Genomic DNA, 17,520 nt, shown 5'->3' on the forward strand with positions numbered 1-17,520 from the left:
GAGAGAGAGAGAGAAGTGACAGTGCTGTGAGTGGTGCTTAACCTTCGCCTGGCCTACAAAGGGCATCACATTGTGCCTTTTAAACACTGAACATGGCTCAGGTGTTCACGAGCTGCGTGATGGAGTATTGCTATTAATAATACACACACACACACACACACACACACACACACACAGTTCTGTCGAAATTGACATGATTGAGATGAAACACCTGTTCCTTTCCTCATGTGAATATGGTGTGACACACACATACTGACACACACACACACACACACACAGAGGAAAAGTACTGACTTGTCATTCTCGATGGCTGAGACGTAGCTGGTTTTGAAGTGGCCGGTGACGAGCAGCTCAGGCGTGGTCCGGCCCTGGAACAGCAGTCCTTCTTTAGTCATCTTCACCAGGATGATGCGCACCAGCTCACCCATGTACATCCCACTGATCATCTTCTCAAATCTGCACACACACACACACACACACACACACACGTTTATTTATCAATTTCTCTCTACTGTATCAGTCAGTCTCGGTGAAGGAGGTGTGGCCTCTTCTGACAAGGGGCATGGCATTTCCTCTGTGCACGTCAGTCCCAATGAAGAAGGAGGGCGCGGCCTCTCCTGTGTATCCGTCAGTCTCAGTGAAGGAGGTGTGGCTTCCCTGTATATATAATTACACTTGTATGTAGGTAGGCGTGGCCTCTCCATTGTATCTGTCATTAACTGTGAAGGTGGGTGTGGCTTCTCCTCTGGGCATGTCAGTCACAGTAAAGGAGGCGTGGCTTGTCCTCTGGGCATGTCAGTCACAGTAAAGGAGGCGTGGCTTGTCCTCTGGGCATGTCGGTCACAGTAAAGGAGGCGTGACTTGTCCTCTGGGCATGTCAGTCAAAGGAAAGGAGGCGTGGCTTGTCCTCTGGGCATGTCAGTCACAGTAAAGAAGGCGTGGCTTGTCCTCTGGGCATGTCAGTCACAGTAAAGGAGGCATGGCTTGTCCTCTGGGCATGTCGGTCAAAGGAAAGGAGGCGTGGCTTGTCCTCTGGGCATGTCGGTCACAGTAAAGAAGGCGTGGCTTGTCCTCTGGGCATGTCGGTCAAAGGAAAGGAGGCGTGGCTTGTCCTCTGGGCATGTCGGTCACAGTAAAGAAGGCGTGGCTTGTCCTCTGGGCATGTCGGTCAAAGGAAAGGAGGCATGGCTTGTCCTCTGGGCATGTCGGTCACAGTAAAGAAGGCGTGGCTTGTCCTCTGGGCATGTCAGTCACAGTAAAGGAGGCATGGCTTGTCCTCTGGGCATGTCGGTCAAAGGAAAGGAGGCATGGCTTGTCCTCTGGGCATGTCGGTCAAAGGAAAGGAGGCGTGGCTTGTCCTCTGGGCATGTCGGTCAAAGGAAAGGAGGCATGGCTTGTCCTCTGGGCATGTCGGTCAAAGGAAAGGAGGCGTGGCTTGTCCTCTGGGCATGTCGGTCAAAGGAAAGGAGGCATGGCTTGTCCTCTGGGCATGTCGGTCAAAGGAAAGGAGGCATGGCTTGTCCTCTGGGCATGTCAGTCACAGTAAAAGAGGTGTGGCTTGTCTGTTTCAGTGCCTGTCTCACTTTACATACACAGATACATGCTTATTTCACCCGGAGCTTATGTCTGCGTGTCTCGCTTATTCGCTAAACGCTCAATAATATAGGAATTCATTACTAAACCTTGACCATGTGCGCATGCACCCAGGCCTTACACTGAAGAAAATCATTAGATATGTTTTATAGATTAAGCTCTTCAAAACAGCAGGTTTCAAACAACCTTCAGACTTACCACTGAAACTCTGATAACAAGGAGAACACCAAACTATCAGTCTGCGTTTCATATCCTTGTACAAAATGAAATAAATGAATTGTCTGATCTACTCAGTAAGTACTCACAGCATGTATTTGCTTCAGAACGTTCAGTTCCTATTAAGAAAGGAGGACTTAATAAAGTGAATAAAAGACGGAGTAGCTCAAGGACAAAAAAAGGGTTTCTGTACTTCAGCAGGATACGTGCGGGTGGAAATAAACAAACAAATAAATAAGACATACACGCATTCAGTACAGGCGTTTACAATAGCGCTCGCAGCATAAATCTCCGAGCTCTGCACATGACACGGGTTATTTTCTCTCTGACTCCACGTGCATCGCTCGTGTCACTCACAGCTGTTTGCCAGGGTTCAGCGATCCGGCGTCGATCTCGCGGTCGAAGTCGGTGCGAATGTCGTCGAGAGCTCCGTCGTCTCCGAACGCTCCCCACTCCATGTTCACACACATGCGGCCCTCGTCTCCCTCCACCAGCTCCAGATTCCTCATCTCCTCCATGTAGCACGCGTTCGTACCCGTACCTACACACACACACACACACACACACACACACACACACACACACACACAGGGGGAAAAAATGACGTAATGACTTTACATGCCGAATTTAATTCATTGAAAACGAGAGAGAAATAATAGAGAGATGAAGCTAGAGAGAGGTGAAGGAGAGTGTCGGAGATGACTCGCCTACGATGAGGCCGATCTCGCAGTGATGGTCGTCGAAGCCGCAGGTCATCATGGTGCCTACGGTGTCGTTGATCACAGCGACAATATCGATGTCAAAGTCCTGACAGGGGAGGAACAGAAACGGTTTTCAAGCGTTTTCAAACAACAACAACAACAACAACGACAACAACAGTAAGGTTTTCATTTACTTTCTGAAAGGACGATTTTCCTGAAGCTGAATTGAAATACATCACCGCTACTCTCAGCTCTATCCAATTTATTCTTATGCTTTAAGAATCAGAAATGTTTTGGACATTTTTTTTGTAGTAGTTTTTATTTATTTATTTATTTTTTTATGCGTATTTGCCTGGCAGATGAGAAAAAGAAAATAAGCCAGACTTCCTGTTGAGTTTCGCAAAACATTTCGAGTTTGGAACGCACCTCGATGACGTAACTAATGCGATAGGTTGTTAAGGGGCGCAGAACACCGAAGCCGAGCAAAAATTCTGGCACGAAGCCAGAAAATACACCGATCAGCCGTATCATTAAAACCTCCTGCTTCATATCGTGCTGCCGGAACAGCTGTGACCCGTTGAGGCACGGACTCCACAGGACCTCTGAAGGCGTGCTGTGGTATCCGGCACCGAGACGGTAGCAGCAGACACTTTAAGTCCTGTAAGTTGTGAGGTCGGACCTCCGTGGATCGGACTCGTCTGTCCAGAACATCCTACAGAAGCTCGATGGGATTGAGATCTGGGGGATTCGGAGGCCGAGTCAACACCTTGAACTCTTCGTCACGTTCCTGTACAGTTTTTGCAGTGTGTCAGGGGGCATTATCCTGCTGAAAGACACCACTGGGCACCGTTAGGGAACACCGTATCTATGAAGGCGTGTACTCGGTCTGCAGTAATGTTTAGGTAGGTGGTACGTGTCAGAGTAACACCACATGAATGCCAGGACCCGAGGTTTCCCAGCAGAACATCGCCCAGAGCATCACACTTCCTCCTCCGGCTCACCTTCTTCCCATAGTGCATCCTGGTGTCGTCTCTCCTCCAGGTAAACGACACACACACACACACACACACACACACACACACACAGTAAAAGAAAACCTGATTCATCAGACCAGGCCGCCTTCTTCCATTGCTCCACGGTCCAGTCCTGATGCTCTGAATCGAGAACGTTGAGTCGCTCAGATCTTTACGCTCGCCCGTTTTTCCTGCTTCCCCCACATCAACTTCGAGAACTGCCTGTTCACTCTCTGCCACATAAATCAATCCCACCTCTCGACAGGTGACACTGTAAGGAGATACTCGGTGATATTCGTGTTATGGCTGATCGGTGTACATCTCGGAGCTGTAATTAAACGTAAAAAGCAGACGGTCAGCTTGTCGTCCGGACTCTGCAGCACTCCTACGGTCCGGCGCGGCGCGGCGTATTCGAAGAGCCTGATGAAACACCGGGAAACGACGACAGGCCAAAGCTCATTTCCACAGAACGACGTGTTGGTTTATCTTATTCATTACAGCACTTGGAACTGAGCCAAAACTGACAGGAAGCCTCTCAAGACACCTCATCTGACAGGATTAGCGCTGTTATTACGGCGAGCCGAAGCGTGACAGAGTATCAAAGAAGGAAAAGAGGATTTGATGTGCTATGACAGTAGTGGATGTGAATAGATTTTTATTAACTTCTATCCACGTCTTGGATTTTTCTTACTGTGCTGTACACTTCTACCATCATCGCTCTTACCCCTCTCCTCCTGATGGCTTTCCTCAGCAGGTCCACCACGTCTTTCCCCTCCACCCCGTTCGCCTTGAAGCCCTTGGTCCACGACACCAGGAAGCTCTGCAACGAGACACAGGTGTAACCATGGTAACGACCGGGAAGTAAACACGTTATCGCAACAACAACAACGGCTCCAAAAGCCATGTTTTTAAACAAGAGCTCCTGTTTTATTTTTTTGTTCAAGCAAAAAGTAGTAGTAGTAAAGGGGGCGGGGTTAATGCAATTTTATGCAAATGAGAAGCAAAACAACGTTGTGATGTCTCTCGAAGCTAAGCAAAGAATTTTTTTCATCCCCGGTTTATTTTAGCAAGAACATGGAGGCGGAATATAATCAATGACTCCTCCCCCGACCCTCCAATCACAAACGTGAACAGAAATCACGTGACGAGTTAAACCTGTGCTTCGTTCGACTAAACATCGGAACTTCGGAAACATCGGAACTTCCGAACTGAGAACAGGAGAAATGTTATAAAAAATAATTTAAAAAATAATAAAAAAAGAATACATTTTTTTTTGTAATCAAAGTGACGTCATGCCAACATGGCCGCTCACACCGTAAATAAAACATCGCTTCACAGTCCCTCCAGCATTCAGCGATGTTGCGATCGTAGGAATTACAGCAGTAAGTGCATTTTCTATTCAGAGCAGCTCGCAAATTTTAAAAAAATTACAGCAGATCGTCCGAAGATTCAGGCCGGGACGCGTCACGTGACGTCATCGTGACGTGCGTTCTGCCGAAGCCCTCTTCGATACGCGCACGCCGAACACGAGTACAGCTAAAAGCTCTCGTTTACAAACAAACATCACGGCGAAAGAGCGTGCCAAACAATTTCGATCTTGCCAGTTCGAGTAGTTTTCCGCAACGACAACAAAAAAAAAAACGGAAGCGTTTTTGGCTCCACGGAATCCCGTGGACCGACTTCACTACTCTGAGCGAGTTTATTATTAATAGCGATTACTCCACATACATCACCGCAGACGTGTCAGCTGGTTAAACCTACAAAACACACGCTTCGTTTGAGCCGCCTATGATTTTCCCGTTTAGTAACTCGGAAAATGACGGAATTCCGATTTCAGACTCCCGAGTCCAGACGAACGCAACGTCGAACCCAGACGGATGAACTTTAATACAACTGCGATAGCTGCTGAGGCGTTCAGTTTTGGGGGGTTTTTAAAAAAAAATTTTTTAGAGAGACACCAAAACATCCTCGAGAATGCAGACTTGAAGCCTGCACAATAAAATAACGGCACTAAATGAAAGAATAAACAAGCCCCAGAGTCTCACGGGCCACACCTCGTCAAGTTTGGTCTGCTGGCAGGGGAAGGAGAAGGTGAAGCCCAGCGGCAGCTTCTGCTCCTTTATACCCAGTTTCTCCAGGAAGTTAGCCAAACATTCAGCGATGTGGTCAAACAGCTGGCCAATGAGAAAGAGAGAGAGAGAGAGAGAGAGAGAGAGACCTTGAACACACCATCATCAACAGTTTCAGACAGACGTTATACCACAGTGCTGAACGTTAACGTGCTCCTTCTAATACATGATCGTTTACGCTCCACACAAACAGAGATGTTTGTTTCACACTCATGGAAGGAGTCTCCAGTGTCAGCGCTTTGTAACACACACACACACACACACACACACACACACACACCTCTGTCCCGCTGCCCCTCATCAGAGTCTCTGGAATGGCATAAATCTGGTTCTCCATCTCCACCGTCTGTTTGCCGTCAGACGACACTTTAACACGCAGGACTCGGAAGTTCGTCCCGCCGAGGTCCAGCGCCAGGAAGTCGCCTTTTTCTGCATGAAAGAAGAAAGAAAAACTCGCGTGAAACAACATTTCACATAATGTAGCGGTTACAAACCATACGTAAAAACCTCTTAGCGCTCTACCGCCGCCGCGCGTTCCCTATTTGTGCGTTTTCTACATCGTGCGTTTAGTTTTTTTTTCCTACACCATTTTCATTTTGTATTTTTTCTACCTCGTGCGCGTTTCGTATTTTCTACGTTCCCCGTGTTTCGCATTTTTTATATTAAAGGCTGCCCCCATGGTCCTTTTCGCACTACCGCTTGTGTTATCGCTCCCCCTTTAACAGTTCGCTAAACAGGGACACGTGTACAAAAGAGAAAAGTAGAAGACCGATGAGCTTTTCAGCACTTTATTGAGGATGATGTGGAGCGTAGGCGAGCGAAGGTAAAGGAACTCTCGACCTTCACTCCCGCGAAACAACGTCCAATAACCTGACACTTTACATTCCTCATCACAAAACTCAGGCATTTCTACAGTAATGTAATAAAAGTTCAATCATAATGGCTTCTGAGCTGCGAGGAGATATAAAAGCCTCAGTGTGTGTGTGTGTGTGTGTGTGTGTGTGTGTGTGTGTGTGTGCGTGTGATTTATTTGATATTCGTAGAAAGCTCCTGAGCATTATCTTATCTTATTCCGCACTACAGGTTTAGAAACATGAAAGACACAGGACGCGAGAAGACAAAAGTGAAAAGAAAGAAGTGTTAAAAGGGAGAGAAAATGATTAACTCCGCGAGTAAACAGCGTTATCAACAACACCGCTTTCGAACAGTCGAATGAAAACCCGAGTCAACAAGGAAAACAAACAGACCTGCGCAGGAACGTCTCTCAGAGCGGACAACAATCCGCCATTAACATCTCTGTATGAACTTACAGCGAACACACTTCGCATCAACGTGACTCACACTCGCGCGCACACACACTCGCACGTTACAGCTTTTTTTTTTTGTCCTAGCACTTCCATAACCCTTACCAACTGTGTGTTTAATAGGACAGAGATTAAAACCAATTAAAGCTATTTATACCACAGCGTTGCTGAATTCTGGATTCTGATGATTGGTCAGAAGTTCAGCTGAACAGGACGCGCTCGTTCTAACACGTCATTGTTTCCATAGGAACAGTTTGTATGGAGATTTCGATGGCAAGTACTCCACTTAAACGTTTCGTGTTTTCCACGCCGGGCGCGTTTCGTATTTTCCGCGTCACGTACGTTTCCTGCGTTCCAGGTCACGGGTGTAAACGGAGACTAAAACAAATCAAAAACATTTTCGCTGTTTAAGAAAATACGTGTGTAACGGTCATGATGAAGTTTTCTGTAAGGAGACGTTTATTTAGCATTTAGGTAAGGAGTCTCCAGTGTCAGATATAAAGCTGTAACTAGGGCTGGGCGATATATCGAGGATATAATATCGATATCGTATCGATGATCACTTTTCTGAGATATCGTTGGTATGGTGGTGATTTTTTTTTTTTTTTAATAATTAGAAATTAAATGGTACTCGATGGATGCTGTTGAATTTTTTATTTTTTACTTGATCTTTGTAAGCATTAAAGAAAAGTATCGTCAAACTCGGTTAAAAATTTTTAAATTATTTTACTGCCGTTGTGCAGACAGTTTATTAGCTAAATTATATATCGTGATGCGTATCGTAGAAATGTCCGCAACGTCGTATCGCCCAGCCCCGGCTGTAACTTTAGGTTTTTCGACATCCTCGGGACAGAGGACTGCTTCATCACACCATCACGTCGTTAATCATTTTTCCTAGAACAGCACGAGATGGAGCGTTTTTATTTCTTGCGCGTCGTATGCTAGGGGTTAATACTGCACTGTTGCCTAGCAACAATGTTCTCACGACCCCAAACAGAAAGCGTGTCATTTGAGTGACTTTCCATATTGAAAAGACAAATTCGCGATGTCCATTTGAACCCTACGCTTTAACTTTGACCTCAAAAAAATGTTGAAATATCATGACACACGCTGTCGCGTTAAAATACAGCTAAAGAATACATTCTGTAATTACCTTCCTTTGACTGAAAGATAAAGAACGGAGTGTTGTGAATCATTTACAGGTAATAAAAGATAGTTTGTGTCCTGTATGATAAGAGATAAGAAACATAATGAATATATTAACTAACTCATGGGCTTAATGCCCAGTGCTACTGTGTGATGGAGCTACACTCCTCCTCCTCCTCCTCCTCCTCCTTCTTCTCCTCCTCCCTCGTTACCTGTGCCATCAGGTGTGGAGCGCACAAATGTGGGCAGCATTTTGACCGAGGCTGTGAGGTTGGTGTCCCTGCCCAGGCCTCTGTCCATTTCCCTCCGGAAGCGCAGGGACACGTCCATCAGGTTCTCGTTGGACAGACGGAGGTGGTACAGGAACTTATCCACCTGAGAAACAGGAGCGTCGGTGAACAGCTACCTTCTATAAACTTGGATTAAAACAAGACGAGACACACACACGATGGCTGGTCTAGTAGTGGTGAGTTAAGAGACAGTGGGCTTAAAAATTAAGTGTAAAGATGTCTTTTGATATGTCTTTTGTTTACCAACAAAGATTCAAGAAATATAGCCAATAAACCACATTACTTCTGGCATAGTGGCCACGCCTCCTTCACCGAGACGGACGGGAACAGAGGCCACGCCTCCTTCACCGAGACGAACGGGAACAGAGGCCACGCCTCCTTCACCGAGACGGACGGGAACAGAGGCCACGCCTCCTTCACCAAGACGGACAGGAACAGAGGCCACGCCTCCTTCAAAGTGATTGACAGACAGAGGTCATGCCCACCTACTTTACAGTCATCGACAGCCTCCGAGGTCACGCCTACCTCTTTCACTGTGATTGACGAGCAAAGAGACGATATCCCCTACACATTGACAGGCAAAAAAAAAAAAAAAAAAAAATGTATGCCCCCTCCTTCACTTCGACAACCACAGAGGCCACACCCACTTCCTTTACCAGGGCCGACAGGCACAGAGGCCTCATTCTGAACTTGCCATGCAGTGTTCAGTGTTCTGGATCGTTCCACATAATTCACTCAACCTTTCCTAGAAAACGAGGCTCGGCCCTGAACGATCCCGAGCACGGGAAATGCGACACCACCTCCCGTTCCTGTTCCTTTTCATCCTGGACAAACATAGCACGTAGCATTTTAAAAACGGTCGAGGGCGGGTCAAGGAGTTGGAAAGGCCAACATTTTATCACTGTGTGAGTCACATGGATCCGTGGCAGGGGAGATCGGATCGCACCGGTGCGCTCTGATACACTCCGTCTGAGCTAATTAAATTTCCTGGAGGACAAAAAGAGGTCACTCTGTCTCGGCCACTGTGGAAGAAGAGACGTCCGGGAAAAGGGCTCCTTTTCAATAAAATAAAATAAAAAAAAATCAATGACTCTGGCAGTGAACACACACTGTGAGAATTAGGACACTGGTGTCATTTAGTTTATTTTCACACACTTCCTCATTACTCAAGTTACGTGTTTCCTCACACACACACACACACACAGTTCTATTCATGCACAGATGATCCTCAAGCGGCCAGACTCATGCAATTCGGGAGCTTCCCACTGCAGCCATGTGACAGGACACCAGAGATGGAACAGAAAAACACACACACTTACAGTATTAACCAAGCCTACTCGACCTCCCAACCCACCAGAATAAACATTGCAACAGTTATATGTGGTAATTATATCCTGTGTGGTAACGAAAGATCCAATTTATCCACATTTGTACAGTGTATATGTAGGTGCGTGTCTCTAACCCTTAATTATGTTATTAAAAAAAAAACCCCCATGCTTCTTAAACTCACGTCCAGCGAACAGAAAGTCACGTCACTTTAAAATTTGTTCATGACAAGACGGCTCCTTATCAATGGGACGTTGACTCCCAAGAGCACGGGAATAAATAACAATGACACTCCAAGTCAAAATCAGCTGCTTTCAGATCGGAGTATTCAGATCGAACGTGTACACTCGGTTTAATCTGCTACGGTACTGTTTACGCTAACAAATCACAAAGGATTATGGGTAAGAGACCGCAACCAGACGCGCCGTTACGGCCCAGTCTAGGATAGGCGGCACAGAGTAACCAGCTCGGGATTCAATGGAATTTGATCTTTAAAAATGAGTGAGCCAGGAATAACAACACAACAAGGTTGTTAAAATAAAAATTGTGGTATATTGTAAAACACAGAATTACATACATACAACTCTACAAAGAACCGAACCAGGTATAACTTCAGGGTGGGCCAAAGCCAAAATAATAAACAAAAGGATTCTATTGTTAGGTAGCTAGCTTATCTAAAAAGCAAATAACAAAGAAAAGACAAATAATTCCCTAACTCCCTAAGCCAAAAACAGAGCCAACAGGACCCTCTCCCAAAAGAAATGGCAGCCGCACCCCTACCGCCAGTGAACCAAGCGAACGTGTATACGCTGGTGAAGAGGATACACAACCAGATACAGGAACAACCAACATCACAGTCTAAACCCCAGAACAGCAGTCAGAATATAGAATTGTGAATATAGAATACATCTTCTTCCTCTTCAGATATGGCCGCCGCTCAGTGATGTCATCCTGGGAGGTGGGAGCAAGGCAGGCTAAGGCAGGCTGGAAACTCTGGGCGGGAGTCCGGACCTGCACACAAAATATGGCACAGCACACAAAAAAACTTCCCATCCCAAAGCTAGCGGGTTGTAACACCCTCCCCCCCCACACATAAGTGTGAACCTTAAAGGGTTCACAACAACAACAAACACGACCCAAAAAACAAAACAAAACAAACACAAAAAAAAAACACAACCACCACCCCTCAATGACATCAAGCTCGTGACAGTGTATCAGCAATCACATTTTGGGCACCCTTCTTATGGGCAATCACTAAATGAAACCCTCGCACAATAAGAGACCATCGCATGAGCCTTTGATCGGTATTACGCACATGGTGTAGAAAGACTAGGGGGTTACGCTCAGTAAAGACGTGTACGGGTTTAGCACCATCACCAAGATAAACCTCAAAATGTTGGATGGCTAGTAGCAAGGCAAGAGCTACCTTTTCAGTGGTGCTATTGTTAAGCTGATGTTTTAAGAATTTCTTCGAGAAATAACAGTCTGGGTGTTCTATCCCCTGATCATCATCGTGTAGAAGCACCGCTCCTGCACCCGTGCTACTGGCATCGACTTCTAACTTAAATGGTCTGCTCAGGTCCGGGGCAGACAAAACTGGAGAGCTAGTGAGGAGGAGTTTAACAGACTCAAAGGCAGCCTGACACTCTGGGGAGCATCTGAACACCATGTTCTTACCCAACAGGTTAGTCAATGGCAGAACCACATCAGAGAAATTCCTACAGAAACACCGGTAGTAGCCGGCCATCCCTAAAAAGCGACGCAGGTCACGCCTGGTTGTAGGAGCAGGGAACATGCAGATCACCTGAATTTTGGCAGTTAACGGTGTAACCACCCTTGTCCTACCTGTTTACCCAAGCAGGAGACAACTCCTCTTCCAAATTCGCATTTATCCAAGTTTAAAACGAGAGAGGCGTCTGAGAGACGAGTAAAAACCAGCTCTAGTAACTCAAGGTGTTGCTTCCAGGTATCTGAGTAGACTACCACATCGTCAAGATATGCAGCGCAGTTCGGAACATCCCCTAATACCCGATTCATAAGGCGCTGGAAGGTCGCTGGAGCGTTAGGCACAACCTGATCAGGTTTACCCACTAACTGGCAAGTATGACAAGTCCGGCAGTATCTTACGACATCACTTCTCATACCGGGCCAATAAAAATAACGTAAGGCACGCTGGGAAGTTTTACGGACCCCGGCACGTCCAGAACAAGGACGATCATGAGCTGAGGACAGAACATGACTTCTCATTGGGCTAGGAACCACCACTTGAAATGTTTCCAACCAATCATCACTGGAACTAGGAGGAGACCATTTCCTCATCAACACCCCATCTTCAATAAAATATCATGACGGACAAGGTTCAGATTCAGGTTGGGCAGTTACAGATTCAAAACACCGTGCTAACGAAGTGTCTAATTTCTGAGCAGCCCCTAACTCGCCATGAGACACAGGTAGATCTATTTCAGGGATAGGACGGACCTCTACCTCATGTGGAATTTCACAGGCACTGTCAAGTTCCTGAAGGGGCTCCTCTTGAGATTTTGTTGGGCCCGCGTTAACACAAACAGGAAACACAGAGGAGTGCTGGTCACCAGGCTGACGGTTAGCACTCACAGGTTCTGAAACTACTTCAGGTAAGGAAAAGACCAGCTATATCATTCCCTAGAATGACCGAAACTCCACTGACTGGCAAAGCTGGGCGAACAGCCACCTTCACCAGACCTGAGAAACCCTCGGTTTCCAAATATACCGTGTGCAGGGGTGCACGAATCACAGCCAGATCAATGCCTTGGATTAACACGTCCCTGCCTGCGTACGAAGCTTCAGAGAAGGGTAACACCTTTTCTAGCACAAGCGACTGAGCAGCCCCAGTGTCTCTCAGCACACGTACAGGCTTCTTTACCTCGTTAGGACCCAAGGACACACATCCTGAATATACGAAAGGTTCGAATTCTGGCTCAATTTGACAAGGACCTTCAGAGACGTTCTGTGAAGCCGCGGCTGCCTTAACCTTTTTAACCTCCGTTTGTTGCCTCGCTTGCTTTCGCTTTAATACTGGGCAATTTGCAATGATGTGGCCTGCCTCATGACAATCAAAAACATTCATAAGACCCAGCTGAGGGTTTAGAAAAGGTACGGGTTTTACTCGCAGGCTTCGGCGAACGTGCTGACACATCTTTCTGAGACGAAGGAGGACTGAACACAACTTCATGGGTCAAAACAAACTCATCTGCGAAAATAGCAGCTTCGGACAGTGTATCAATCCTCTGTTCATTCAAATGTACCACCAGTGATTCTGGCAAACATGACTTAAATTCCTCTAACAATATCGGTTCCCTAAACTGATCGAAATTCCGAACACCACTAGCCGAACACCATTTATCACACAGCATGGCTTTCTCATGGGCGAATTCCACATAGGTTTGGTGCACGGATTTAACGGCGTTCCTAAAATTTTGCCGGTAAGCTTCTGGCACACGCTCATATGCTCGGAGAACCGTAGCCTTAACAGTATCGTACTCCAAACTCTGTTCTAAGGTAAGGGCGGAACATGCTTCTTGTGCTTTACCAGAAAGCTTACACTGCAGTAACAACGTCCACAAACCTTTTGGCCAACTTAATGTCGTGGCTATTCTCTCAAACACAGGAAAATAAGCATCTACTTCATCTTCTCTAAATACAGGCACTAGCCCAATGTGTCGGCTAACGTCAAAGTTAGGTGGACTCACCGATGAGGACGGCCCTGGAGTCGGCTGCGGGCTGGTGTGCTCTGCGTCACCGGAACACGGGGAGGTTGCTCTCAGGGAGTTCAGCTTCCGTGGCAGCGGCACCGGCTTCCGCTGCCGAGCTGCCAGGTCGAGCCTTCTCCCTTCAGCATCCCGCTCAGGCTCCCGAACTCGCAGTAGCTGCGTCTGGTACTCTTGCCGCTTAATCTCCAACTCAAGATCTTTTAGCGCTAGTTGCCAACCGGGGTCCACTGCGCCGGCCTCAGGCTGTTCACAACCTGCAACAACCTTATCCTCCGGCTCAGTCACGGCCTCCGCCCTGCCGGTAACCGGAAGAGGCTGGGTAGGCTGCGTAAGCTGCACAGGCTGCGCGGCGACGCCCGGAAGTGCTCCACGCTCCGGTAGGATCTGTTGATCTACGAGTGCCTCAAACAACGCTGCTTTAACCACCTTTTCGCTAGCCGTACGGGGAAGTGCCACATCAAAAAAGTCTCCAATAAGGAGCAGCTCATCCTTCCTACACCTATCAAAGTCCTCTAACGAAGGACACAACATAAACTTAATCAAATCAAATGCCATCCTTACAAAAGGCACAATACACCAACACAACCTGACTCACCACAACAAAAAAAAAGATAAAGAATTTATCCCGGACGAGCCCCCAATTCTGTTACGGCCCAGTCTAGGTTAGGCGGCACAGAGTAACCAGCTCGGGATTCTATTGTTAGGTAGCTAGCTTACCTAAAAAGCAAATAACAAAGAAAAGACAAATACTTCCCTAACTCCCTAAGCCAAAAACAGAGCCAAAAGGACCCTCTCCCAAAAGAAATGGCAGCCGCACCCCTACCGCCAGTGAACCAAGCGAACGTGTATACGCTGGTGAAGAGGATACACAACCAGATACAGGAACAACCAACATCACAGTCTAAACCCCAGAACAGCAGTCAGAATATAGAATTGTGAATATAGAATTGTGAATATAGAATACATCATCTTCCTCTTCAGATATGGCCGCCGCTCAGTGATGTCATCCTGGGAGGCGGGAGCAAGGCAGGCTAGGGCAGGCTGGAAACTCTGGGCGGGAGTCCGGACCTCCACACAAAATATGGCACAGCACACAAAAAAACTTCCCATCCCAAAGCTAGCGGGTTGTAACACCCTCCCCCCCCACACATAAGTGTGAACCTAAAAGGGTTCACAACAACAACAAACACGACCCAAAAAACCAAACACAAAAAAAAAAAAAAACACAACACGCACACTTACGCATTCTCCTTCTCTGAGGTGCCATTACTTTTGCTCTAGCTGAAATTCTAGTCATATTTGTCCAAACGTATGGATTTGTTTTGGGTTGCCTTCTTTCAAGCCCAAATGAACAGCACTCGTTTGTCAAATTTATTTATTTATTTTTAGAAAAGTTGTTTCCGTAGGTTCAAATGAGTTCAGATTTACGGGAAATTATCCTTCGCCCATATTCTCCGTACTTGCTTGTACATGTTAATGAACGCTAATTACCATAAATTACCGAGCGTGCTCGCTGCACATTTAGCCACACCTACAAGACTCCATAAAAGGCAAAGTCCACAGAGCGGTGAGGAACGGACAAAATGGCGGCTGAACGGAAAAAGAGCGCGGTGTGCGCTAAATCTTCAGCTACCGCTGACGCGCACGTACTCTTCTTCCGGTTATAGTGGCGTTACTTTTATCCTAACTTAATCTCACATTAAAGCGAATCTCAAACGATTCCGTGAATTAAGATGAAATTCATGCGATTTAATGCGCGTTTAAACTTGACAAAGCGCTCGTTATATAAAATCGCAGTATACGATTTGAGGCAGAACAATCGAAGTTTACGTTAGCGAGGACGATGAAATGCAGAGTACGGAAAGTTTTTCTTCATTCAATCGTCGGGGCCTCTGCTGAACGGACATAGCTAGTACGCTTAGCTAATCTACCATGTAACATGTAAATCAAAACAACCAATTTCCACACCGAGTTCAAACTATTTAGCTTTAGAAGCTATAATATATATATATATATATATACACACACACACACACACACACACACATATATATACACACACATATATATTATATATATATTATATATATATTACATACATATTATATATATATATATATATACACACATACACGACAGTTTCTCATTAGTAACGTTTAAAGAACAAACATAAAAAAAAAATGCTAGAAAAGGCCACGCCCCCAACGAAGCAGCACCGGTATCGATCGCTCCACATCCATAACAGACAAACTACAAGCGACACGAGCGACGCGACACTCGCTAGCATGAATGTAGGATTATCTTGGACAACCCAAATAACCTTTTTTTTTTTTTTTGCAAAAACCAAATTAAAAACATTTTTAAGCATGTAATTAAAAATAAGATTTTGTAGTTCAACAATGAGAAGATGAAAATTCCAGTAAGTAGCTCAGTGGTCAAGACGAGTTCTTAAAAACACAGTGCCGTTACACTCTCCATTCTGATTGGTCGCTCATTTTCTATAACAAATCAAAAGGTTTATATTAACGCCACTTTATGGTTTCTATAGTAACCGCTCTTTAACAGCTCAGTAAAGAAGGATTATACGGCAAACGCAACATAAACGAAGTAAAAAAAAACTAAACAAAATGTAGAATAGCTTTCTGTCAGGAGATGTTTGTTTAACAGTTATGGAAGGAGTCTCCAGTGTCAGTGCTTTGTAGCAGTCAGAGGTAATGGTGGAAACTTAAGGGTTTCTGATTAAAGAGAGAGAGGCCGGTGAGGTAATAACAGTTCCACAACACTGAAAGTAACTATAAACAAATAAAAACACGAGCTGTCTGTCTTGTTGCCGAACTGCTGCAGTATAAGAGGAATAAAACACTGCTGGGTGAACCGTTATAGGAAAATAATCACTTCAGATGAAGCAAATCTACTTCATATCTGATTATTTTCCTAACGCTACACCCGTTTATATTATTCTGGAGCTAATCCTACCCAAACATTACGGATGTTAGCTTTTCATCTCGGTGAAGTGAAGGTGGGAAATTTGAGACTGAAATTGGAAATCTGAGGAAAACGTGAAGACAACTTTGACGTCCTCACTCTCCTATGCGCTCTCTCTCTCTCTCTCTCTCTCGGTTTATTTTTCAATCTCTCCTGCGCTTTCATTCAGGGCGGGCGGCAAAAAATATATTATGAGAGTTGTAAGGTTTTTAAACCTTCTTATTTAATTTACAATAAAAATAGATTTCCACATTGAATCAGCTACGCGTTCGTGCGAGTCACAACCGAACTGGTCCGTAACGATGGTGTAAGCGAATACAAATACGATATCCCGAATGAACAGATATGAATAAGAGGAGGACTGTTAAAAAAAAAAAATAAAAAATTCCTTTAGAAAGCTTTACAAAAAATAATAATACATTTTTTTAAAAAAGAAGTCACGGGGGATCTGGTTTTATTGTGAATGGGATCCCTTGGGAGGTTTTACTTTTCCTGTCAGATACGAAGCTTTCGGGACAACAAAACACTACGTTTATTAACATGAGCACACAGCGCCACGTGACATTTACAGTGTTCATTTATTTATCCTTCGTAACCGCCTGGTCAGGGTCACTCTAGTTTTAAATTAGGCTACTTATATATATATATATATATATATATAAAATATATACACATACACACACACATTCTTTTAAATATTTTTGGAAATAAAACCAACTAAATTATAAAGTATCATGAGAAGGCACAAACAAAAACAATTGCTATGGATATTTGGTACACAAACATACGGATACAGTGGCAAGAAAAAGTATGTGAACCTTTTGGAATTTCATGCTTTTCTGAATAAATTTGTCTAAATCTAAAGTCTAAGTCAGGGGTATTGACAAATATAATGTGTCTAAAATAATAACAAAAGTTCTGATCCCTCATGTCTTTATTGAACACACTCATTCAACATTCAAAATGGCAGTGGAAAAACTAAGTGAACCCCTAGAATTAATAACTGGTTGACCCCCCGGCAGTAATAACCTCAACCAGGCGCCTCCTGTAGCTGTGGATCAGACCTGC

General features: G+C 45.2%; 1 protein-coding gene across 5 annotated transcripts in view; it reads right to left on the reverse strand.

The window, feature by feature from the left end:
- The window catches only part of hk2 (hexokinase 2), a 44,038-nt gene that overhangs the window by 23,674 nt on the left and 2,844 nt on the right, over positions 1-17,520 (reverse strand). The window contains exons 1-8 of one of the 5 annotated variants that reach the window (XR_008388950.1): positions 13,447-15,804; positions 8,315-8,477; positions 5,933-6,081; positions 5,578-5,697; positions 4,248-4,343; positions 2,517-2,616; positions 2,167-2,350; positions 295-456 (exon numbers count right to left, since the gene is read on the reverse strand). Coding sequence is in view for 4 of the 5 variants with exons in the window: in XM_053653852.1 (XP_053509827.1) it covers positions 295-456; positions 2,167-2,350; positions 2,517-2,616; positions 4,248-4,343; positions 5,578-5,697; positions 5,933-6,081; positions 8,315-8,477; positions 13,447-14,022 (1,550 nt within the window). In the remaining variant the exon portion in view is untranslated. The other 4 variants (XM_053653852.1, XM_053653856.1, XM_053653854.1 and 1 more) reach the window with 4 other exon arrangements.

The sequence above is a fragment of the Ictalurus furcatus genome, chromosome 22, assembly GCF_023375685.1.
Source record: "Ictalurus furcatus strain D&B chromosome 22, Billie_1.0, whole genome shotgun sequence".
In the NCBI taxonomy this organism is placed as follows: domain Eukaryota; kingdom Metazoa; phylum Chordata; class Actinopteri; order Siluriformes; family Ictaluridae; genus Ictalurus; species Ictalurus furcatus.